At 39.3% G+C, this 25,670-nt stretch overlaps 1 protein-coding gene across 3 annotated transcripts in view; it reads left to right on the forward strand.

Moving 5' to 3' along the window:
* Positions 1-8,549: 8,549 nt before the first annotated feature.
* Positions 8,550-25,670, forward strand: part of FAM13A (family with sequence similarity 13 member A) — a 331,953-nt gene continuing 314,832 nt past the window's right edge. For all 3 annotated transcript variants that reach the window (XM_067736973.1, XM_067736972.1, XM_067736974.1), the window contains exon 1: positions 8,550-8,779. In XM_067736973.1, the coding sequence (XP_067593074.1) occupies positions 8,753-8,779 (27 nt within the window). In that variant the 5' untranslated portion in view covers positions 8,550-8,752. The remainder of the gene's footprint in view (positions 8,780-25,670) is intronic.

Genomic DNA, 25,670 nt, shown 5'->3' on the forward strand with positions numbered 1-25,670 from the left:
GGTATACGATGGAAATAAGGCTAGTACAGAATTTGATTTTGAAAAACCTTGAAGCCACGTTAAAGGAGTTTGGAATTTCATCTAGGCCTACAGTTTTTATTCTCATAAAAGGTTAAAAATATTACAACGGATGCTCACTTCAGTGTGAGCATCAGAATCCAAATACAATTAAATGGGTGACCACGGATCCCTCGAGCCTCATCTGTGGAGCCCTTAGACCTAAAGAGAATAAGCAGGAAAGGAACACAGTCAGACCTAGTTCAGAAACGAAGGGGTGCAGTTGTACCAAAGGGACGCTGATGAGGTCTGCATTTAACATGTTTTCATTTTAAAAATGGCTGTGGGAACAGAGAGGAAATTGATTTGAAAAACTTTTATGAAATAGAGAGAATAGGCTGTGCTGATTTTCTAGGGAGAGATTAAAGAATCCAGAGGAGGCCGCAGCAGGCTTTGAGATGTTTACGAAAATGACCCTAACGTACACGTGCTACTGAAATTTTCTCCCACTTCGTGACTGATTTCTAGAGTCTACCTGAAACCAACCGTAACTTTCTGTTCAAACACGTTGCTTGCCAACTAATTAATTTCTTCTATTAGGGTTACCATATAATACGTAGTCCCAACTAGGACAATGATTTCTAGAACCATTTTTTTAATATTTAAATCAAACTTACTTGTAAAACACTAAGGTAAAAATTTTGTGCCTTTAAAGCTTCCGTTGTCAAAGGTACAATCGCTTAAGTAATAGTTTCTTTCTTTCTTTTTTTTTTTTTCTTGGAGGGGGGTCGCTTGACTTGTGAGATCTTGGTTCCCCAACGAGGGATTGAATCCGGGCCCTCGGCAGTGAAAGCGCGGAGTCGTAACCACTGGACCGCCAGGGAGTTCCCAAGTAATACAGTCTCTTAAATCAAAGGTGAAAAAGAATTCAAAATCACTTTTGAAGAGTGACAAAAAGCCTCAAGTGTCTTGTGGTTCTGGATTTATGCAGCAAATTTGTTTGAAGATTGAATCAGTGCTGGCAGTACCTCACTATTGTTTTCAGTGTGTGGGGATGACAGAAGAAAATTCAGCATGGGAGAAGAAGACAAGAAACCCCCCTTGGTGGACAGACATTTTTTATTGCTACTTAAGACTGTGGTGGTCCAGAAAACCCCCAGGGGGAGTGGGTTGCGGTGGTCCATGTAGGCCTCCTCGGCCCGCATCTCATGAACGGGTCCACGGGACCTTGCACTGGAGTTAGTGTAGAGGGGAGTGAAAAGATCTTCCCAGTGCAAGGCAGACATTTGGTGATTCTGGGTTCTTAAGATCCTGGTGGAGAGGGTCCTTCTGACACCCTGGCAATAGCCTTTGCTGGTACCTCGCTTAACCTCAGCTTTCCCAGAACACTTTTAAGAGTCAAGGGGGACCTTATTTGTAAGTCAACAAGCATAAATCGAAACTTTACTCCAGGCAGACTGGAGTTTAAAGTGCCCTAGTTATTAGGCACTGCTCCAGTGTCCTGGAAAACCAGCTCCAGAGCCATCTTGCATGCCTCTCTCACCTTGACCAGTATCGCACGTCTTTTGCCTCTCATGTAAAGTCAGTTAGCCATCTTATGAGTTCTTTCTACAGAATTCACGTGATTTTTCCTTCACTAGATAAATTCAAGACCTGTTCGTCTCAGCTGGATTATTATTGACAGAGTCCATTTGTGTATAATGAGTCTCCTTCCCATCCTAGCACCTTCTGGTTAGACTTCCAGATGAATCTGGCACTAGTTTTCTCAAGCTTTCATTCTCCTTAAGAACCCACCATAGTTCCTGATTTGCCTAGGTTTCTTTCTTTGCTCTTTAAAACCCCTTGCTTTTGCCGCTGGTATCTGTCTCCATGCTCATCACACAGACCCACGTTAGATGCCCTTTCCTTCCTCTGTTGTCCTAATCAATGACTTCCGTATGAGTCAGCTCAACACTAGCCTCCTTGCAGCTCTAGCTGCAGTCACTCCTGTCCATCCCATCTTTTCCTGTCTTCTAATTTTAGAATTTTCTCAACTACTAAGGGCACACATTTCGAATTTGATTATACAGTTGAGTGTATTGTATTTTCTAATTGAGGGATTAAGACTCAAGTGCCTTCAGGGGCCATGGGGTAATCGTCAACTGTGAAGCTGGCAGAATGACGAACAGTAGGTATTAAGTGTTTGTGTTGATTGCTAGCAATAGTAATTCCCACCTCGTACAGGTACATGGTCTTTCAAATCACTCTGCAGGTGAGACAAAATGGTCAAACGGTATACCTTCACAAGATGTGCAACTGATGTCCTTAATATTTTTACATATACTTCATAGTTCAAGTGATACACCATTTCCCGTACCTCTCCTTAGCCATGATTCCTAGAATATTAATAGGTACACATTGTGCATTGTATAAGTGCTAGTGAAATTAAAAAAGTTAATTATGGCTTTAGCAAGCTTGTCGGGAAAATGACTAAAACTTTTCAAAAGAAAATCCAGTATAAAATAAATAAGCTACGAGGATATATTGTACAGCACAGAGAATATAGCCAGTATTTCCTAATAACTCTAAATGGAGTATAACCTTTAAAATCGTGAAGCACTATGTTGTACACCTGAAACTTATATAATGTTGTAAATCAACTTTACCTCAATTTAAAAAAAAGAAAATGTAGCTCCTCTCTTGTTTCCCATCTGGGGGATTACCATGGATGTCCATTGCTTCCGATTCCCAAGTCAGCCCTCTTGCCCAGTTCATCGTGGGCTGGGCCCTGCTTTTCTCCTGCCGTGGAGACTGGTGTAGCGGATCTGCTTTGGCTTCCGGGGGAGGAGGGAAGGGTAGCAAGCAGTCTAGCCTCAGTCAGGGGGCATGATGAGAGTTAACATGGAAGCTGTAAAGGGGGCTAGAAGGAGGGGCAGCAGGCAAGCTAGTGAGGAAGCAATAGAAATGCAGGTCAACCACTGTGGCTTGAAAATGACCCACGGAGGGCTTCCGTGGCGGCGCAGTGGTTGAGAGTCCGCCTGCCGATGCCGGGGACACGGGTTCGTGCCCCGGTCCGGGAAGATCCCACGTGCCGCGGAGCGGCTGGGCCCGTGAGCCATGGCCGCTGAGCCTGCGCGTCCGGATCCTGTGCTCCGCAACGGGAGAGGCCACAACAGTGAGCGGCCCGCGTACCGGAAAAAAAAAAAAAAAACCCAAACGGAAAAATGACCCATGGAAGTGGGGGGTCTAAACTTTGGGTTGCATCAAAGAATGATGAGACCAATACTCAGTACCTGAAATAAAAAGACAGCTGAATTTTTGGTTATTGTGGTAAGGGAAAGCTATGCTGGGCAGGAAGGCCTTCTGAGCAGAGCGGACTGCTGTCTCATACAGGAAGTGTGGAATTAGGATTGGTGGGCTTTCAGGAGGTGCTGACATCATCTGAAGGAGAGCGGTTATTCAAATAAGGTGCTTATCGACTGCTTGGCGCTCAGAGACATGTTTATTAGAGCATTGCTCATTGGCCAGAAGTGATGGGTTGTCATTTATGGGCTGGCTTGCAAAACCAGGTGGTTTCCTGAGGCAAGGTGACGATTGAACAGGTTTAAGTTAGTTATTTTGGCTGTTGGTTTCCATGGCTACAAAGAAATTGATCTTTTCCTAGGACTGTGGTCATTTTTTTTTTTCCTGAAGTGGGATGGGAAGGTATCTAGAATTCAGAGCAGAGATGAGATCATCAGATTTAAACTGGACCCTTTGCAGGGAAATCTTTCAGAAAATACTTAGGAGAAGGTAAGAATAGGCCTGACCCCACAGAATGGGGCTGTTTTAACGAAGCAGATTCACAAACCAAAGAAAGACTTAGTTCCTCCTATCTTCTAAGGAGCCAAAGCCCATAGACTAGTCTTTCTCTGGTTATATGAGGACTCTAATGCCCAGTAATGTTACTGAATAGTCTAGAGCAAGGGTCAGTAAGCTTTATAAAGGATCCGGTGGTTAATATTTTAGGCTTTCGGGCCATGGGTTCTGTCTGCTGCAGCTACTCATCTCTTCCCTGGTACTGCCACAGTAGCCATATGCATCCTGTAAACAGATGGGTGTGACCAGACGTCATCTAGGGTAGCTGCGTTCGGCACACAGGCTAGTTTGCTGACCCTGGACTAGAACAAGGAATCTTTCAAGTGCATCTACCGTGAGGGATTCAAACACCAAAGTATCGGAACTCTTCTGACTGAGAGAGAGTATATAAATGCTAGATAGTTGCTGACTAGCTGACTTCTGATATCCTATCTGATTGGAGGTCATTGATTCTGGGCCAGGTTGGGATTCTCATTGAGAAATAGCTGGGATAGGGCAGGAGCTGGAGTAAAGACTGTGACTGAGTTTGGACCCAAAAAAAGCCTCCACTGTCCCATTTCTAATGGGCCTCAGGTGGTTCATTCTATAGTTGCCACCCACTGCCACTACCCGCCCTGATACTCGCTGATGCCTGCTACATGGCTAACAGTATTATATCTAAAGGTACTGCCAACTGTTCTCCTGGCAACTGTTATATCTACTCCAGCTAAAGGGATTTTTTTCCCTTTGAGAGCTCTGCCAGCTGGCATCAGAGGGCTTGGCTTTAAAGCATTTTTTAGCTTTTCTGGAGGCGAGAGGGTAAACCTGGTCCTTTTAGCTTCCTTTGTCAGGCTTCCCCAGGTCAAAGGGTGATTTTGAATGACAGTGTCTTAGGGGCCTTGACCACCCATTGTGAAGTAACCTTGGCACCTTCCTCCAGGGTGCCCAGGGATCTTCTTGAAAATAGGACATCCTTTGTCCTGCCGTGGTATTTCAGCATTTCTGGAAGTAGTCATCGAATTAGCCCACCATAGCGGACTATTCAGAAAAGCGCTTTTTAAAACTCCTTGATTATCCTTCCTGGGGGAAAAGCAATAGCTCATATAAGCAAATCTCCTGGCTGTGGCTTGTATGTCTTAAGGTTCTTTGTAAATCAGTACTCAGGGATGTACATGTGTGACAGTTCAGAGACCTTTCTGGAATTAATTGGACTCTACTATCACTTTCATCCATTCGAGGGTCAGGAAAATATAATATTTCAGACTCCAATTATATATACATTCCATGGAGAAACAAACTTTGTTTGTAGTGAAGAGAGTCTTCTGGTGCTTTTTGTTAAAGGGCCTATTCAGGGTTTCTTTTTTGCACGTGAAATCTAGCCATCACAGAAAAATAACTAAGGATAAAAATTTGTTAGGTACAGTACTAATTTTACTTTATAATGGTGTATAAAAAGTTATGGAGATTCCTTATGTCATCTTTATATAGTAATATCCAAATCAGAAATAAGATAAACATATATCTATTAGAAACAATAACAAGAGGTATAATTTTTTGGTTCTCTAACTTGTGACATTACTGAATGTTTTTGAAATTCATCGTTAAGACTTGATTAGAAAGAAGAGCAACACGATCTTGAAAGAGATGGATAATGAAAAACTATCTTTGTTAGATATTTAAATGAATATTATAGTTATAGTTGTTCAAATATTATGAAAGTGATATAAAACTAGGAAGAAAAACTAGATAGAATATTTTAGCCTGAAAAATACCCTGGTGTGTGCATGTGTGTGTATGTGTGTGTATGTGTGAATTTAATATATAGTATGGATAGTGTCACAAGTGGGAAATGAAAAATTTGCTCAGTAAATGGGGCTGAGTCCTTTTGTTGAGTATATGAGTTAGGCTAAAGACAGAGTTGTTTTATATACATACACATATATTTACATATAGACCCTTCAAATATAGTAGCTTATTGGGAGATTTATTTCATCGCCACATAAAAGTTTCCTTGGTCTAGGCTTGTAGGACGCTGTACTCCTCAAGGTCATTCAGAGGTCTAGGTTCCTTCCATCTAGTTACTCCATCATCCTCTGGGACGTTGTCCCTCTTCTGCATGGTTGAAGCTAGGTTTCCGGTGCATCCTCATTCCAGCTTGTGATGAAGGGCAAGGAGAGTAAATGTGGAGCAAGGGATTTCCTATTAAGCACATGACACAGAATACTATTGCACATATATTATTGGTACACATTCTGTAATGCAAATCTGGTCACATGGCCCTGTCTGCCTGTGTGAAAGGTTGGGAAATGTAGTCTCCAGCTCGATAACTGTGGGCTCAGCCAACTAAGGGGGAGAAAGAGCTCTAATGTTATCAGAAAGAGATTCCATACTGGAGAGTGTTAACAGTCTGGGCCACAGTAGTTTTATGAAAATAAAGCATCAAGTTAGATCCTCATCTTTTATTATATTTTGAATAATACCAGGTAGATGTATGGTCAAACCATGTGATAAGCATCGAAAGTTGTTAGCATAGCACCTGGCAAATGGTAATAACAATAAATGCCTTTTATGGATTATATCATTTGATCTTTACAGTGACCCTATAAAAGAGACTGCAACTGATAGGACCGCAGTTGGTAAATGGACAAAGAAAATGGATCAAAGACAGTTCACAGAACAGAAAATACCAATGACTAATAAGGATTTTCATCTCTTTAATGTTATGATAAAAAAAGAGGTGTACGTTTTAAGATGAGAAATCGTTTTCACTAATTACCTTAGGAAATGTTTTACAAAATATTCAGACTTGGGTAGGGTGGGTTGTAGAATAGAAACCGCCGAAGCCAGTGTATGTCAGGAGCCTTCGCACGTGTTCATATTCTGTGATCCAGAACTTTCACTTTCAGGAGTCTTTACTAGGAAAGAAAATTAGAATGAGGACAAAGCATTACTTAAAATCATACATACGTAAAATCAGAAACCGTGTAAATGTCTAAAAATGGGAGAATGACTCAATGGTTATCTATACAGAATGTAGTACTACACGTGATTAATATTGTTTATGATGCTGACAATATGGGATCCGGCCTCTGATGCAATGTTAAGTGAAAAAAATTAGGATTTAAAATGATCAGAAATTAGATTTAAATTATGGTTTTTAAAAAGCATAGAAAAGATCCTGGAAGTAGATCTGTTAAATGTTTCTGGGTGACCTCTGGTATTCTTTTACCACATCTTGGCTTCTTTATTAGCGTCTCGACACTTACTAATGAAAAAAGTTTATTTACTTATTCCTCCCTCTCCCCATTGGATGATCCGGGAATGAAGGTACATACATTGTCAGTAAGGTGTGTAGCATAGCACCTGGCCCAGTGTAGGTAATGCATATTGATTGGGTGATGTTGGATGATGGGCCTTCAGGTGAACTAATCTTTTTATTTTTCACCATGGACCAGCAATATTTATATAATCAGAAAAAGACAAATTTAAGTATGAGAAACAGTTTTATTTTATGATTTTCTTTAGTAATCAGCCTAGTTTTCTCATGGGTGAACGAGAAGCAGAAGTGATACAAATCTAGATTAAGGTGGAAGTAGAAAAAATTTCCTTTTTGCAATAGAGAAGATTCTGTCCATTATCCCATGTCCATTCCCTTGTATGGTCTTGGGATTGTGTTATTCTGTCTCTTGGAAGTAGAGTCTGTGCAGGGTTACGTGTGCACATATAGACATAAAACGTACGCGTCACGTTCTGTGGCTTAATACGATCTGCTCTCTTGGGTCTGCTGCAGGTAGCATTGGTTGGCTATCGTTGCACAAAGAATACTACTAGATTTGAAGAAAAGTATTGAAATGGGAGATGATTTCGTTTTTCCCTTTTCCTCACACCTCATCCCCTTAAGATTAACATTATTAACATTAACATTAATAATTAACATTATTAATATGTTTTGTGATTGGGGACAATTTAAGTCTTTTAAAGTTGGGTCAAGTGAAACTTCCCACGTAATATTCGTCAGCATTCTCTTAAATGTGCCAGTGAGAAAGATTTGACAGAAAAAGTGGTATTAAAAAAATAGGATAGTTTCCTTCTGCCTTGAATGACATGGATATTGTAGCCATCCGTTTAAATGTTTGGAAATCGTTAAATCAGATTTTCTAATGACACAGCATATGGAGTAGAAAATTCTGGAAAGGTCAGCTGGAGCCTAATTTTCCAGACAGTAAATCACACACGTAGAATTGTGGCTGTCTAGAAACATGTTTTATGTTTATCACCAGTGTATGTAAGATAATTTGAAAATAATTAGAAGCGTTCAGTAACAGCTACACAAAATAGAGCATTTCATTTAGAACAGTGCTGATAGAATAAAGGCGGAAGGAAGAAAATCCTGATAGAATGTAACTGATTTTTAGGGGGGCAATAGAAGTGAAAACTGCCTCAGAAAAGTGGGAGAGATGCCTGCAGACCTAAACCTGAGTGTAAGTACGTGAATTTGTCTTGGAGATGAGTAGCCACGGGAAGCAGGTATGTTTTCGCTTTGTGCACTTAGTTAAGTCCTGTTAACGAACACCACCAGGTGATAGGCATTTTCTGAACTGAAGAAGCCTGTGTGTGGCCTCTAACAAGTCAGGTTTAAGGAAAAGATGTCAGCGACTTAAGACCCAGGTCACATGACTCGGTCTGCTTGCCAGTCCTAGACGCTCTGGATCAGGTTTCAACTCCAGGCAGCCCTCCCAGCCATGTGGGTTTAGCCAAATCAGAAGCAAAACCACACTTCCGAAAATGTTGGGAGCCGCTCTCCGCTCACCGTGGGGCCTCTGGATCTGGAGCTGGGTTTCACATCGGAGCATATCGACCGAATGGAATTCTAGCGTTTTGCTGTCATTTTGATGTTTTCCTCCAGTCTTCATCAGATCTACTGGGTACTTCCTGCGAGATGGGAGCTGGAGCTCTCACCATCTGTGTGAGTACAGGCCGCCTCTGTCTCCGTGGACACTGCCAGGGCCCAGGAGAGGCCTCTGCCCCCCACCCCCCTCCGCCGCCGACTTCTGAGGAGATGTTTGTGTGACTCTGTTTTTCCTTCTTGGGAGGTGGCGGGAGATGTGCTAACTTAAATTCCTATCTATTCAAATGGACATTAAGCAGTATTTGGGGTGGCATTCCGTATTTTTGTCCACTTTCCTTTTCCAAAAAAAGGTGAAGGAAGATGCGTGCCGAGTTGATTCAGTTAAGTGAACTTGATATCCTGTAGATCACTCTTGAGCGTTTCAGACTCTCTTGTTCTGAAAGAGTTAAATATAAGCTAAATTGTAGTTGTTGGCAATACCTTGTGCCTAGATTGAGAACAAATTAAAAGAACTAAAATAACCATTAATTTATTTGCTTCCGAGAATATATATAGCATTTTTCTATTTCATATTCTTGTTTTCATTTAGTAATTTCTAGAATTTTTATTTCAGCGTGGTTGCTAAAAGTAATGGTGAAAGAGCTAAGTGGATAAATGAGTGTGAATCCTTCTGGAAACTTCTGGTTATAATGCAGTGGCGGCAATTAATAACACTGATGTAAAAATCCATGGGGAAGTGTGTATATTTCTAGGGCTGAAATTCATGAATTTCAAAAGCAGTTCTGTTGGTGCTTACATGTAATCTTTTGCAATAACCGAATATATCTTCAATTATGTAACTTACAGGATACTGTAATTAAATTTTTTATCTCAATATACAGAAAATGCATAAAGAAATCTCAAGTTGGGATTGTATTCCAAGGGGCATTTTTTTTTTTTGTCCCTGGAGGTACTAAATGAGAAATATCTTATTCCGTATTATTAACTGCTCCCTAGTGTTTCATCACATTTAGATCAGATCCTGTTTATTAAGTTTCAGAATGAGCTGTATTTTGTTGTAGCTATGATGGCATCCTAAAATATCTAGAAATATCTGGGTAATTTTTGACACATAGGCCCTGAATGGCCACCAGATGGCGCATTAGCCCCACAGGTTGAATCTTAGTAAAACTGCAGGGTGACTCCCTCGTTTTCAGCTCAGAACATCTCAGCATCTTGTGTGCAAGTCTTCCCGACTCTTGTCTCTTTTCTGTTCAGCCCCGATGCTTGGGTGCTCGTAGCGTCCAGGTGTGCAGCTGGTGATCTTTTTATCACTCCAAAGAGCTTCCTTCAAAATCTGACTTTTCTATGTGGAAATACTGGGTTTTTAATTTTACTGCAGACACCGGTGTGCATTCTTTCAGCTTTATAAAAGAAATACTTTAGAGCTGGAAACGTGTAAAGATTGATCTACTTGTCCTGAGATTTGCAGACATCTGATTGATTGGATCTCTACTACTTGCCCTTGGCCTACATATATTGATCACTACCTTGACTAAAAAGCAGACTAGCCCATGTATGAAATTCCATCTTTTTCCTTAATTTATATCCAAAGCACATACAGAATTTCATTTAATGTTGACATAAAAATCATACCATTTAAGAGATCATTCACTCCAATGGATGAGTACTTCTGAATCATTCTTACCCTTCGACTCCAGCTTGGCCTTTGATTGTGCTGTGTCCCAGTTTTACTATAGGAGGAAACACATTTTTAGGAATCGTAGCATAGTATTTCTGGAAAAAGAGCTATTGAAGAACAAAACACTTTATGTTTGTGGCAGAAAAGTGAGAACTAATTCACGCATAAATGAATGCATAGGGGCTCCTATGCTTTTTTGAGTTTGGGACTTTTCTACTTAGACATATGTGTAGTAACTTGCTGAGTATCCTGCTACTGAAGATAGTCATTCTCCAGACAAAATAATCGAGTACCAGATATTTTTAGAGTGTGTGTATGGCTGTGTGTGTTTATGGATTCTTGAAGTGGGACAGACAGGTTTAAAGATTTTCATTTCCTACTTCCATTGACTAACCAACTTTCTCTTCCTCATTCCTTTTGTTTTTTTCTCTTTCCCAAATTGCTAGTGCTGTGAGTACAACTGCAGTGGACTCACAAATTTACTTACGTTACAAAGAAGAGGTAGGTTCTTTACTGTAACATACCTATTTTTCCTCAGTACATCACCCCCAGGCAGAACAGAAAACTTAAACTTGCCAACCGATGTTATCTTAGTCTCTTCTCGTGGATGACTCAAGCTTTCTCAGGTGAATCCTGAGTCTTTCTGATTCCCTGCCCCTCCAGCTGTTCTGTCCAAGGTGGTGTGTGGTCATTTTGAGGAGAGGTGGGCTGAGAATGGGGCGTTTGCATATTCTGGTGGACGAAGGAAGGGGAGCCTAGAGCGCTTATGTGTATGTTCTTATAGCATACTCTGAACGTCCTGCTGTGTGAGTGAGTTCAGGTAGCAAGTCTGTGACTGGTAAATTTGTGGATCAGTTCCCCTGGTATTGTCGGGACCCAGCGGGCCCCCTGTCCTGACTTAGCCCCAACTCTTGCTGGTGCTGGCAACAATTCCAGGGGTATCCCAGGCTTTGTAGCCTTTGTCCCTAACTTGGGCACCTCCTGGCCTTACCCTCTGGCACCATCAGCTACCTTACACATATCTCATGGTGTAGGCAGGTCACAGCACAGAAAGGCTCACACACCAAATCAGGATACTCTAGTCGCAGATTTATTGAATCAGCCTAAAACACAGCATGAAGCAAGGGGGAAAAAATAGGGGTAGGTTTACCTACTTAGAAGGGGTTTAAGTGGGACTGAAGGACCACACTCCCTGAATCCTGTGTTACGTAATATTCATCCTTCCTATCTTTCTTGCCATCAACCTTCCCTGATCATGGTGCATTTCATTTTTTTTTTTTTGGGTGTGAACTTATTAGGTGAGCTCTTTAAAACACAATGAATCAGAGAGGTACTCTCCTGCTTTTTTTTTTAATTTATTTTTTTATATTTATTTTTGGCTGTGTTCGTTTCAGTGCGAGGGCTTTCTCTAGTTGTGGCAAGTGGGGGCCACTCTTTATCGCGGTGCTCGGGCCTCTCACTATCGCGGCCTCTCTTGTTGCGGAGCACAGGCTCCAGACGCGCAGGCTCAGTAGTTGTGGCTCACGGGCCCGGTTGCTCCGCGGCATGTGGGATCTTCCCGGACCAGGGCTCGAACCCGTGTGCCCTGCATTGGCAAGCGGATTCTCAACCACTGTGCCACCAGGGAAGCCCTGTGGCGCATTTCTGAAGACCAGTATTGAGCATGAGCTGGCTCAGCTGATGGAGTGCATCTGGAGCCAACACAGCTTGCTCTATCATCAGGGGCAAGTGTGCCTAGGTATAATTGTAGCTTGCTAAGACACTACTGACCAGCTATGGATTTTTATGTGCATATCTCAGGCAGAGAGCACATGGGGCCAGAATGGGTACAATCAATGGGCGACCCACTAAAGACATGAGTATTTGGTGTCTCATAAATGTTGGGTGCTTAACTTGGTTCTTCCATCTCTTCTTAATTATCGTTCATCTCTTCTTAATTATCTAGGTTGAATATATCTACCAGGCTATCCTATATCCTTACATGTTGTCAATACTTCGTTGTATCTGTTCTCCTTATTGTTTCTCTTGTTATCAATTTAACTGAACCAAACTTTCTTTAATACAACAAACAACATGTAAGGTCAAGTTTCAAGGCCATCACAATTATCCTTTTTGTAGTTTCTAGATTTTTGGTACCAGCTTCCTCCCACAAAGGCTATATTTAGGTTTCTTAAATGTCATGATGAATTTCTTAATTTTTTTAAATCCGTTTTTTATTGGGGTTTTAGAGGAACATGGGCCTTGTTTGGAGCTTGGAGTACCTGAGCTTAAATCCTGGTTATGTTAGTTACTACACTCTGATCTTAGACGTTATTGAGCAGTGTGCTGTCTTGATAGTAGATTTTTGGGAGTATTTGACCATCTGTTCAACTTCTTGCCATAATTTGTCTGTCTGCCTTCTAGTAGGCAATAGTTTTGACAGAAGGGGTCATATCTTATTTGCATTACTTGCTTCTTGCTCAGGGCTAGGCAATAGTAGTTGTTCAATAAATGTTTGCACAGAACAGCTCAGTCATTCCCTAGGTTTTGCAGTGTCACCTGCTTGTATTTTATTTCTAAAAGGATTTTTGAAGACCTTCAAGAATCTAAAGGTATGTCTGCAAAGGCATTCTATCTTTTTGATGGTGCTTTTCGTGAAAATGGCACAATTTTCCATTTAGCAAAAATTAGCAGGATAATTATAAATATTTTGTACTTTTAATCATTTGAGTTTCCAACCGAATAGCACAGGAATTATTACTATAAAATTGCATATAGTCAAAAGATTCTGCACATCCATTCCATCTCAGATGACGTTTAGTCTGGTCAGTGCATAGCTTTCCCTCAGGTGGGCGTGTAATCTGCATGGATCAAGGTAATTAACGCTGGACGTCCCAACAGACAGATCCTGAAATCTCAGTAGCTCAAGGAGACAAAAATTAATTTGTAGATTACTCAGAGTCTGATGCAGGTTATCAGAATCTCTCTTCCATCTGGTGGCTGTGGTATCCAGGCTTCCTCCATTCTGTGATCTATTTGCTAGTTTAACATATTACCGTGTATCCCCTAGGTTACATCAGGGAAAGAAAGAAATGGAGGAGGCACACATGCTACTATCTGCCTCATTCTGGAAGTGACTCATTTCTCTTCTCATGGTTCATTGCTTTGAACTAGTCACGTGTTCCCACCTAAATGCCAAGGTAGTGGGGAAATGTGTAAACAAACACTGTCTCTGGCCATAACCTAACTTGCTCAAATCAAACAAAGAGAAGGACATGTGTTCCATGATTACGGTAGCAGTCTGTCTCCCACTCCCCTACTGAATGTAAACAAGGAATTAAATACCCCAGATGCTGCTGGCAGGCATCTAATCTATGGATGGAGAGGGAAGGCAGCCTAAAGATCTGCCTTTAGTTAATTGATCAATAAATGGCAAAGTAGTGGTGACATTGACGAGCCATTGCATCTACCAACTTAGTCTTTCATTCTCCTGAACTCCCTTGTATTATTATAATGTGTTAATAAATGTCCTTTATTATTTTAGCTAGTTTGAGCTGAAATTTCAATTACTTGCGGTCCAAAACATCTTAACCGATATACCGCATCACGCAGTGGCTTACTGTTCTGTGGTTTGGGGAAGCTTGTCATGCATTAGAATGAGGCAGGATTTGAAGGCAGGAGGCAAGGCTTTGAGTCTTGGGTCAGCCAGTTCCTGGCTCTGTGACCTGGGGCAAGATGTTTAACCTCTCACTTCCTCATCTATCAAATGGGGACAATAGCAGCCTAAATTGTTTGAGATTGTTGTGAGAATCAAATCAAACACTAATGTGAAAATACGTTGTAAATTATAAAGCATCATAAAACACTACCTTTGTCATATGGCTCGCTACTTGCCTTAAGGTGGTTTCCTTAATACTATATCTGTTTTAAATAAAAAAAGGAACTCTATAATCTGAATGGAATGTTTATATTATTAGATTTAGACCAAATTTTAAGCAGGATTAAACATTTCATTTTGCCTTGCTTTCTTTTACAGTAAACCAATGATGAGATATTAGAAGACTAGATTAATAGTCAAAGGCATGTCTATCTGCTTCACATTTGAATGTGTTGCAAGAAGAATTTTCATCTTTGCCATAGAGAATTCAAAAATCAAACAAATCGTCCATAACACAGGAATAGATGAGTGTTTAGAAGCTGAGTTGGGGGTAAAGTCACTTGTATCTAGGTTACTTATTCTACGGTTCATTTTTTTTGAAGCATGGTTGGTTGTGTGGATGGATTTAATTTTAATTCCTGTACAGATTTTGAGGAAGTTTTAGTGACAGTGCTGGAAAGTGCAAACCAGCATGAAGTAGCATATAAAGTGAAAGAATGAGGCAACTGAGTAGGGAAGACCATGCTAAAATGATAAGTTAGATTAATTCTGATCCATATCTTAAAGCTGACTTAGGGAAACTAGATTTCAAAGACATAGAAGAAGCTTGCGTCCAGTAGTTTGTGAAACAGAGACCATAAGAGAGCATATTTGAGCTGTTCTCTGTAACCACGAATTAGCAATGGTTTATGAAGAGGTACTGCAGCAAGCCATAGCGTAATTAAGTTTATATGTTATATAATTATATAAATAACAGGAAGTTTGGAGATGTAAAAAAATTTATCATCCAAAATGAGTGGTTTATGGGAAAATAATCTATATGATATTATTTTATGACAGCTCTAAATTATTATAGCTACTCCTTTAAGACTAAGTTTGGAGAATTGAGCATATCAGATAGTAAAATGACAGGAATTAAAACAGTTTAATAATGGCTAGCTACTTGAAGGAAAAGAATTGCTGGATTTCTTCCTAACTCTTTAAAACTAGAGATGGATCAAAGATATAAATATCAAAGTAAAATCGTAAAAATACTAGAAGAACATGTGTGAATTTAAAAATTAATTTTGGATCGAGGAATGTGTTTCAAAGGAGACCCAAGCCGCGGGCCCTAAAGAAAAGGATGGGTAAAGTTTTCTGACAACCAAAATGTCTGCACAACCACAAGTATCATAAACAAATTAAAATGCCAAAAGAAAACTAGGACAGATATTTACAACACACATGACTAAACAAGATTCATTTTTTTTAATATACAAAAAAATTCCTATAAATCAGTAAGAAAAACTACCCAATTAAAATTAGGCAAAGCTTATGAATAGAAGTTTCAGACACAAATAAGAAACGTAAGTGCTAATACACAAAATTGCTCAGTCTCATCCACAGTTAAATTTTGGCAAAATTTAAAATTTTTTCATGCTCGGGGATGATAGAATGGGAAACAGGCACTCTCACATGCTATCGATCAAGCTGTAAACCACGAAGCGTTTTTGTAGGGCAACGTGGTAATATGTATCCAAATTTATATAGTAACAAGTAAAATGAAAATTTATTTTGCTTTCATATATAAGTCTAGCGTCGAGACTACTCATTTAACTCTTGGAATTAGCGTAAAAAAAGTACGATTTATAAACCTGTTGATCTAACAATCTCACCTCTAGGAACTTATCTTACAGGTGTGTGTACAATTAACATAGAAATGTTTGCAAGAATGCTTATTGCGGAAATATTTGTAATATCAAGAACTATAAACCTAAACATTAGTAAATAAGATTGGTTAAGTCGATTATAGTGTCTTTATAATGTAATATTAACAGGTAGATGTGCTACTATGGAAAGACCTCCGAAATAGATTAAGTAGCAAAAGCAAGTGTAAGTATACAAATAGTTACATTTGCCTTTTTCAGAAGAGTATGCATATATATGCTTAATGATGCATACAGAATTTCTGCAAGAAAATATAAGAACTGTTGGAGCTGGGATAAGAAGACTTTTCAGGTTAAACTCCTGTATGTTGTTTGGGTTTTGATCAAGTGCATGTGTTACTTTTATTACATTTAAATTATTAAAAATAAAAGCTGCTCAGAGAGTAGGGAATGGTAGCTCTGTCTGGAAGAAACAGATTGGTTTATAATCATAAAGGCAATGGTTATTAAATTTGAATGTGCACAGTACTCTTACAGATATATATTGAAATATATAAATTACTTGAGAAATTGTCTAATATGTGAAAGGAAGTGTACTTTCCCTGTAAATTTCATAAAGCAGACCTAGAGCTGGGTAGAAGGTAGTGATGTGGTGTCAAACCAGTAGAAAGAAGCATCTAAAGATTGTCTAAAAATTGAGCTGGTTGCCTTATGAGGTGGTCAGTGCCCCATCACTAAAAGTAAGAAAAGGAAAGCTGAGTGGTCATGGGTCGACTAGTCATAGCCGTTCCACGATGGAATTAGAGTTAATGAGGTGAGATACCCTAGAAGTGTTCAAGGATTCTGTGAGCCATTGCGTATGTCCCAGAATTTGTAGTTCTCAGCCAATTATACGTTTTCATTTGTTAGGCTGTTGGGAGTTTAGCATAAACACTCCCCTCCCCCCATCCTCCCTTCATTAGGGCCTCCTTTGTAAGAACGATGGGATGATTAGCCTAAGCTGAAGGCAAGATTCCATGATTTTAAGAATACAAAACTAGGTCCCTAGGGATGGGGTGAGGGTAAGTAACGTTTGAATTAGTCTCATTAGCTGTAAAAACAGATTTTCTAAATGAAGGAATTAGAGAGTATTACTACAGGCTTGCTAAATTTTTACTCCATTTCACTGTATGAAAAATGTATGTCACTTAAAATTATACAGTGGAACTCGGTCAAATAGTGTTCATTCTAGGAAAAGTGTAGAGAGTAGAAAAGGTATGCTGGAAGTAAAACAGTTCAAAGAGAATTTTGATATAAAATCGTCTTAGCAATTAATTTACTTTTGGTCTTAATTTCCAGCCATTCTTTTAATACTGAAGAAACTAGTTTTAGTCAAAATGTAAATAAATCGTCTCGTAGAAATGTTTATTTCTGTGGTTTACACTGTAAGTAAATCACGTCAGCCTGCAAGTACTTACATGCAGCATTAGTTTTAAGCACATTTGGCTTTTCTGAAGCTATGCCTTTTAGAATCTTTTGTTTTAACACTCTAGTTCTTACTGTATTAGGTCATTGACCTTAAATGAGTCTTTCTTTTGAAAAAACGTCCTTCTGTTTCTGACTTCACATTTTGCTAAACTTGTTGAGAACCAATGGCCTTTCCAAGAGTATTTTTCAAATTTGATGACAGCCTCTCTTCCATTTAAATCCTCCTTGACTCTATTAAAACTGCCGGCAATGATGAACAGAAGGTTCAACACTAGTGGCTTTAAGAGCTTGTACCCCTTTTCCCAAAATAACCAAGGGATTCTAAGCACACGGATGTTTCTGTGCTTTCAGGTTTTTATACATTGGTATAGCAGCAGTCACTTAATAGGGAGCCACCCCAGAATTTACCTATTTCATCTAAAATTATTGAAGATGGACAAAGTGTGCAGTTACAATGAAGAATGTGGAATGTTTCTAAAAGCAAATTATTATTCAGTGTATTCTTTCTACTGACGGTCTGGCAGGAAATTACCAAGCACTACTTGACTTTCTGTTTTTTTAAACCGGTCTTTGAGATGTAATTTACATACCATAAAATACGCATTGAAAATGTACAATATAATTTTTAGTAAATTTACCAGTTGCGCAAACAGCACTACAGTGTAGTTCTAGAACATTCTGTCACTTCAGTAAGATCCCTTGTGCCCATTTACAGTTAGTTCCCACTTGCACCACCACCCCCAACCATAGACAGCCACAAATTTACTTTATATTTCTATACATTTGCCTTTTTTTTGGACTTTTGCTATAAATGGACTCATACAATATATGTTCTGTGGCGACTAGCTTCTTTACTAGCATAATATTTTTGAGGTTCATCAAAAATATGTATCAGTTTTCATTGCTTTTTATTATAATAGAATACCATTCTTTTATATGCTGTATCACATTTTATCCATTCACTAGTTGATGGACATTTGGTTGGTTTTCAGTTTTGACTATTGTGAATAATGCTGCTATGAACATTCATATCCAAGTCTCTGTGTGAACTTGTATCTTCATTTCTCTTAGGTAGGTACCTAGGAGTGGAATTGCTGGATCATAGGGTAAATCTATGTTTAACATTTTTAAAAACTGCCAAACTGTTGTCCAAAATGATTGCACCACTTTACATCCCCATCATGGATGTATGAGAGTTCCAGGTTCTCCATATCCTTGCCAGCCGATGGTCTTGTCAGACCATTTTTTTTTTTTTTTTTTTACTGTAGCCCATCTGAATTTGTAGTGCTATCTCAGTTTCTGAAAGACTAATGATGTTGGGCTTATTTTCATATGCATATTATCCATTTGTATATCATCTTTGGTTAAAATGTTCATATCTTTTGCCCATTTCTTTATTGAGTTTTTTGTTCTTATTGAGTTGTAGGTTTTTTTTTTTTTATATATATTCTGGATGTACGTTCATTTTCAGATACATGAACCCGCTGGGTGTGGGGTTTTGTCCTGTCTTCTAAATCAGTTCAGCCCAAACCCAAGCTGCTGGTTTTCAGGGCTCTACCAGCCCAGCCTGGAGGGCGGAGGGATTGGAAGCAGGCCCAGGCAGCGTGTCACAAGCTCACACGATTCTCAACTAAACTTCATGAGTTTTTCATCAATAAGTGTTTCTCAATGTTTTTTGCCTTCAGTCAGTTTCCAAAGCTCTGAAACGGTCATTTTGACAATTTTGTCCAGTCTCTGTATTGTTTCTTGAGGAGAGGATTTGCAGACCTTTTATTCTACCGTCACTGGAAGTCAGCAGTAGGTCCTGAGTTCTTTTATATAGAGAATGTAGCTTTTTATAATAACCTTTTAATTTTTCTTGGTATAATAGTGATATATGTCTAACGTATAAAATTATGAAATACAAATAAGAGGAGAAAATAAGAATCATCTAAGATTCCATAACCCAGAAACATGTACTATATATATTTGCTTATATTCTATAGTTCTTTCTATGAGCATATAAAGTTATAAAATGAGATTATACTTGACCTTAATTTCATAGCCTTCTTTTTTTTCCCAATTAACAGTATATTGTGACTATCTTGAGTTCCCATTTGCATAAGACACGAGTCATGCACACTGTTACCTCCCCTGCTCCCCTGTTTGGAGACCTGGCTAGAGGCAGGACGGCCTAGAGGAGGATGAGTACAGCGTTTCTTGGATGTTCCCAAATTGCCCTCCAGATATGAACCAATTTACATTCCACCTCTTTTCTTCTTACCAACATTTTCTTTTAAGGAAAATTTCCATGAGTTAGAAGGGATGACAAGTGGTATCACATTATTGTTTTTGCCTATCTTTGATTACTAGGAACTTCACCACCTTCTGAGAAAATCTATTCCATCTTTAGAAGTGACCATTATCTCTTTATACGTCTTAAAATCTGTCTCCAGATAAATACCATTCACTTTCTGGTTTTGTCCTCTGAATCACATGGCAGCTTTTCTAAAATCTGGAAATGTTTTAACCCGAGTCTTCTCTTTTGAGTGTAATTGTGCCAGGTTCTTCATTCCATCCTCGCATAACATGGTTATACTTTAAAATTTTTACTTTATTTTTACTTAATTTTCTTAAATTAAAAATTTGAATTTCCTTTTAACATTTCTTTGCCAGTCCTTTCGTCAGAGTCTCCTCAGTCTTCTATCAATTGGTTAAAATTTGTGCGCTGGTAGTTTTCTCAAGGAAGGTTCATGTGTACAGTATTCTCTTAGCCTATTATTCAAGCTGTAGCTTTTACAGTTGGAGGACAGCTTGATTGGTTAATAAATTTGGCTCATGTGTTCTTAACTATCTTGTGAGCCTTATTCCATTGTCTTCCTATGTTAAACACTGCAGTCGGTAAATTTGAGGCCACTCATGTTTTCTTTCCTCATTATGACATACTTTTTGCCTGGCTGCCCAAAGGATTATTTCTTTATTGGTAGTCTAATAATTTCCTTAGAATGTATCTTTGTGTAGACTGTTCTGGGTATGTTGTGCCATTTCAATTTGTAGATTCAAGGCTTCTATTTAAAGAAAGTTTTTGTGAATTTCATCTTTACATATTCTACTTCACTGAATATTCTACTCCAAGATATTATTTGGTTTTCTTCTTTGGGGACTTCAATAACACATATATTGGAGCTCACTTAACTGCTTTCTGTAGCTATCACCTCCTTGTGATTTTGAAAAATGTTTGATTGTGTCTACTTTCTCATTTATGTCTTCCATGTCCCTTACTGGGCTGTCCGTGGTTTCTGTTCTCCTTTGTGCTCATCAGAATTGAGGCTTCACTTCTGAAAATGTTCTGTCTTTTCCTCTCCTTCCATTGCTGATTTCTGCCGGTCTCCATTTCACTTTCTCCTTTTGACGATTATCTCTCCCCTATATTTCTGTGTTTCTGCTTTGTGGTATCCTTTCATCATTGTGATCGATTCATTAACTTCTTAAAAAGTTGTGGTAAAATACATGTAACATAAAATTTACCATTTTAACTATTTTTAGGCTTACAGTTTAGTGACATTCGTACATTCACAGTGTTGTGTGACCATTACCATTATCCATTTCCAGAACTTTTTCCTCATCTCCAACTCTGTACCCGTTAAAAAATAACTCCCCGTTACCCCCCTCCCTCCAGCCCCTGGAACCATTGTTCTGCCTTCTGTCTCTATGAGTTTGCCTATTCTAGGTATCTCATATAAATAGAATCATACAATTTTGGGGTTTTTTGTGTATCTGGCTTATTTTACTTTGCATAATATTTTCAAGGTTCATCTATGTTATTTCATGGTATGAGAATTTCATTCCTTTATGAGAATGAATAGTATTATGTTGTATATATATATATATATATATACACCACATTTTGTTTATTCATCTGTTGATGGGCACCTGGGTTGTTTCTACTTTTTGACTACTGTGAATAAAGCTGCTATGAACATTGGTGTACAGATACCTTTTTGAATTCCTGATTTTCGGGTACATACTCAGAAGTGTAATTGATGGATCATACGGTAATTCTATTTTTAAACTTTTTGAGGAACCACCTGTTTGCCATAGTGCTGTATCATTTTACATCATTACCAGCAATGCATAAGGGTTCCAATTTTTCCACATCCTATCCAGCACTTTCTGATTTTTTTTTATAATAACTATCTTAATGGGTGTGAAGTGTATCTAATTGTGGTTCTGATTTGCATACCCTTAATGACTAGTGAAATTGAGCATCTTTTTGTTTGCTTATTAGCCATTCGTATATCTTCTTTGGAGAAGCGTCTATTCATTTCTGAAATGGGTTTTGTCGTAGTTATTGAGTTGTAGGAGTTCTTAAACATATTCTGGATCTTAAACCTATATCAGGTATATGACTTGCAAATCCTTTCTCCTGTTCTATGCATTGTCTTTTCACTCTGTTGATAATCTCCGTTGACGCGCAGAAGTTTTTCATTTTAATGAAATACGGTTTATCTTTGTCATTGTGGCATGTGTTTTTGGTATCACTTCCTTCTTAACTTTCCTTAGTTATTTTTGTTAGGCTAAGTTACAGTTTTCATTTGTTTCCTGGCAGCATTTTTCTAATGAGTTATTTCAAGAAAGTCGTGGTGCTCTTTTATACTTCAAAAGAAATACTGTCTCTGTCTAGTTGCTGGCTGTGTTCCTTTTTTCTTACTCACATTTCAATGAGATGGCTTTTTGTGGTGTCAGTATCAAGAGACGTTCCTGTGAGGTACAGTGATGAGAGGCCAAGGTAGCTTTTCAAGTTTTACAGCCCTGGAACTCCCTGCTCTGTTGCTACCAAAGGACTGTTCTCTTAATTGTGGCCCTTCTGTTTGCCCATCTCTCCTCCTTCTCTCAGAAGCTCGCCTGGGTCAGTAACGCTCTACTGCCTTTTCTTCAAAAACTTGCCCTCCCAGGTCATGAACTCACTATTAGGTGGTGGATTCTTCTGGTGCTTCCTGATATCTGCCTCTTGGGGTCCCTTGCAGGTACTTTATGTACCTTCTTTCTCTTCTTCCTCTAAGCAGTTGAGCCCTGTTCAGCTCCTTGTCAAAGTGTGCTCTATCTCGGGCTTCCCTGGTGGCGTAGTGGTTGAGAGTCCGCCTGCCAATGCAGGGGACATGTTCGTGCCCTGGTCCAGGAGGATCCCACATGCCGCGGAGCGGCTGGGCCCGTGAGCCGTGGCCACTGAGCCTGCACGTCCGGAGCCTGTGCTCCGCAACGGGAGAGGCCACAACGGTGAGAGGCCCGCGTACAGCAAAAAACAAACAAACAAACAAAAGTGTGCTCTATCTTTAAAATAATAAATATTTGTAGGAGATTTTAAACAACATCCACTGCTGGGTCCCTAGTGACTCTCTCCAGACCCCTCATAGTGCTGGTGTGACGTCTGCCGTAAGTGTCCTGCCCCGTCTTTACCTTTAGCAGCCATAATACACAAATCGGAGTTCATAGCTTTTCTGTCTTCTGTTGATTTACTTTCATCTTCTTAATCTGAAAGATTAATAGGTGATAGATTCACAAGATTTTTATTGGATTTGTTTTTAATACTTTCTTTAACATTTCAGTAATACCAGGTAACATAAGGACTCTTTAATAAATGTTTTCTAATCTAAGTGGTGGAAATTAGTTGAACTTATTTGTGAGATAGTCAGTGATCCGAGATATTTTAAGTATATGTTTATTTGGATAGAGAATTTACATCTTAATTAAACCTAACTTTTCTATGCATGTCTAAAGATCCTTAGATCTTAACTTTTCAGATCATAGACCTCTGAGAATCTGTTTTCTCAGAGTGAATCAGCTATACATATATCCCCATATCTCTTCCCTCTTGCGTCTCCCTCCCACCCTCCCTATCCCACCCCTCTAGGTGGTCACAAAGCACCGAGCTGATCTCCCTGTGCTATGCGGCTGCTTCCTACTAGCGATCTATTTTACATTTGGTAGTGTATATATGTCCATGCCACTCTCTCACTTCGTCCCAGCTTACCCTTCCCCCCTCCCCGTGTCCTCAAATCCATTCTCTACATCTGCGTCTTTATTCCTGTCCTGCCCCTAGGTTCTTCAGAATCTTTTTTTTTTTTTTTAGGTTCCATATATATGTGTTAGCATACGGTATTTGTCTTTCTCTTTCTTACTTCACTCTGACTCTAGGTCCATCCACCTCACTAGAAATAACTCAATTTCGTTTCTTTTTATGGCTGAGTAATATTCCATTGTATATATGTGCCACATCTTCTTTATCCATTCATCTGTCGATGGGCACTTAGGTTGCTTCCACGTCCTGGCTATTGTAAATAGAGCTGCAATGAACATTGTGATACGTTTCATGTAGTTTTAAGGACTCATGATCCTTGGATTTCAGGTTAAGAAACATTGTTTGGATCTACAATACACGCTGATAATATATGCTCTAAAGCATAACTAGTAAGGATAACTAATAAGAAATCCAGAAAATTATTTGGGCTTTTAACATTAATGAGCTAGATTTGGAAAAATTGAGTTATAGAAAGTTTCTGATTTTCTTGACTTAACGATACATTTAGTAAATACTTGTTGACATTCTAACAGAGCATTATTTGAAACTGATTTTTTTTCATCTCATGTAAAAGAAGCCCATAGATAGGTATTCCAGGTGGATTCTGTGATGTCATCATGATGCAAGTCTCTCTCTCTCTTTTTTTTTTTTTTCTATTTTATTGTCCTTAGAGCTTAGCTTCTAGCTTCTGGGTTGCTGTGTAGTCACAGGATGGCTATCAGGCATTGCAGCTGTGATCTAAGCAGAAAACAGGGGTATTGGAAAAAGACTGAGTTGGCCTCCCTTTTAAGGAGTCTTTCTGGTGGTCCTGTTAACAACTTCTGTTTATATCTCATTGGCCAAACTTAGATATGTGATCATCCATGTCTACAAACATATGCTGCTACAGAGAAGATGGGGTATATTTTAACTGGGCAATTTGCTCCCCACCCTCTCCAACAAAATCAGAGTTCTGTCAAGAGAAAAGAGAGAAATTACCCATCAATAGGCAACTGTAAGCTCTGTCACAGTGTCCTTTTAAAGAATTGGTTACCACAGAGAAATTCTTAGTGTTTTTCAGCATTGACTGTCTTCTGGTTGTATAATAGATGCTTTTACATATCTTCTACGTTATCTTATTAAACTCTCATAACACTTCAAAGTAGGTAGTGTTATTGTAGCTCAACAGATGAGGACCCAGCGTTGTTGTAGATGAAAACCTGTATAAGGTCAGCAGGCTGAATGTGAGGGGCATCTGGCTGCAGTATTGTCCTCCTGGGGATACATAAGCTTGACTTAGCTCTTGTGGCTGGACAGAGAGCATGGGTCATCCTTCTTTAGGGGTGCATTTGCCCCCCTCCTAAGCTCACACTCAACCAAAGAGGCTGACATTCCCAGGGAAAATACCCAGTGGCATAACCGTGTGGTTTAAACCCAGGTACCCTAATTTCCGGCAGAGTGCTTTCCCAGTGATGCAACCCTGTCCAAGCTGATAGGATGGTCCACGTCTCTGTGTAAGAATATCCCCACAGTTGTTATTGTTAATCTTTAAATTGCAATTTGAAGAGAACATATTCCTTTCCCTCCTAATTCTGCTTTCAAAAAATGGTATTACTCTTTCTTAGGCATGGAATCTCTTTGAGAGGTCTCTATTCCCCCCCCCCTTTTTTTTTTTTTTGCGGTACGCGGGCCTCTCACTGCTGTGGCCTCTCCCGTTGCGGAGCACAGGCTCCGGAGGCGCAGGCTCAGCGGCCATGGCTCACGGGCCCAGCCGCTCCGCGGCATGTGGGATCTTCCTGGACCGGGGCATGAACCCGTGTCCCCTGCATCGGCAGGCGGACTCTCAGCCACTGCGCCACCAGGGAAGCCCTCCCCAATTTTTTATGTTATTACTTTATTAAAGTATAGTTAATTTACAATATTGCATTAGATTCAGATGTATAGCGTAGTGATTCAGTTTTCTTTTTGCAGATTATATTCCATTATAGGTTATTACAAGATATTGAATATAATTCCCTATGCTATACAGTAAATCCCTGTTCCTTATGTATATTAAGTATAGTAGTTTGTATCTGTTAATCCCATACTCCTAATTTGTCCCCCTCCCCCCATGCTCCCTCTCCCCTTTGGTAACCGTAAGTTTGTTCTCTATGTCTGAGTCTGTTTCTCTTTTGTAAATAAGTTCACTTGTATCATATTTTAGATTCCATTTATAAATGTTATCACATAATATTTGTATTTGTCTGACTTCTTAGTATGTTAATCTTTAGGTCCAACCATGTTGCTGCAAATGACAATATTTCATTCTTTCTATAGCTGAG

This window comes from Pseudorca crassidens, chromosome 4 (assembly GCF_039906515.1).
Source record: "Pseudorca crassidens isolate mPseCra1 chromosome 4, mPseCra1.hap1, whole genome shotgun sequence".
NCBI lineage: Eukaryota > Metazoa > Chordata > Mammalia > Artiodactyla > Delphinidae > Pseudorca > Pseudorca crassidens.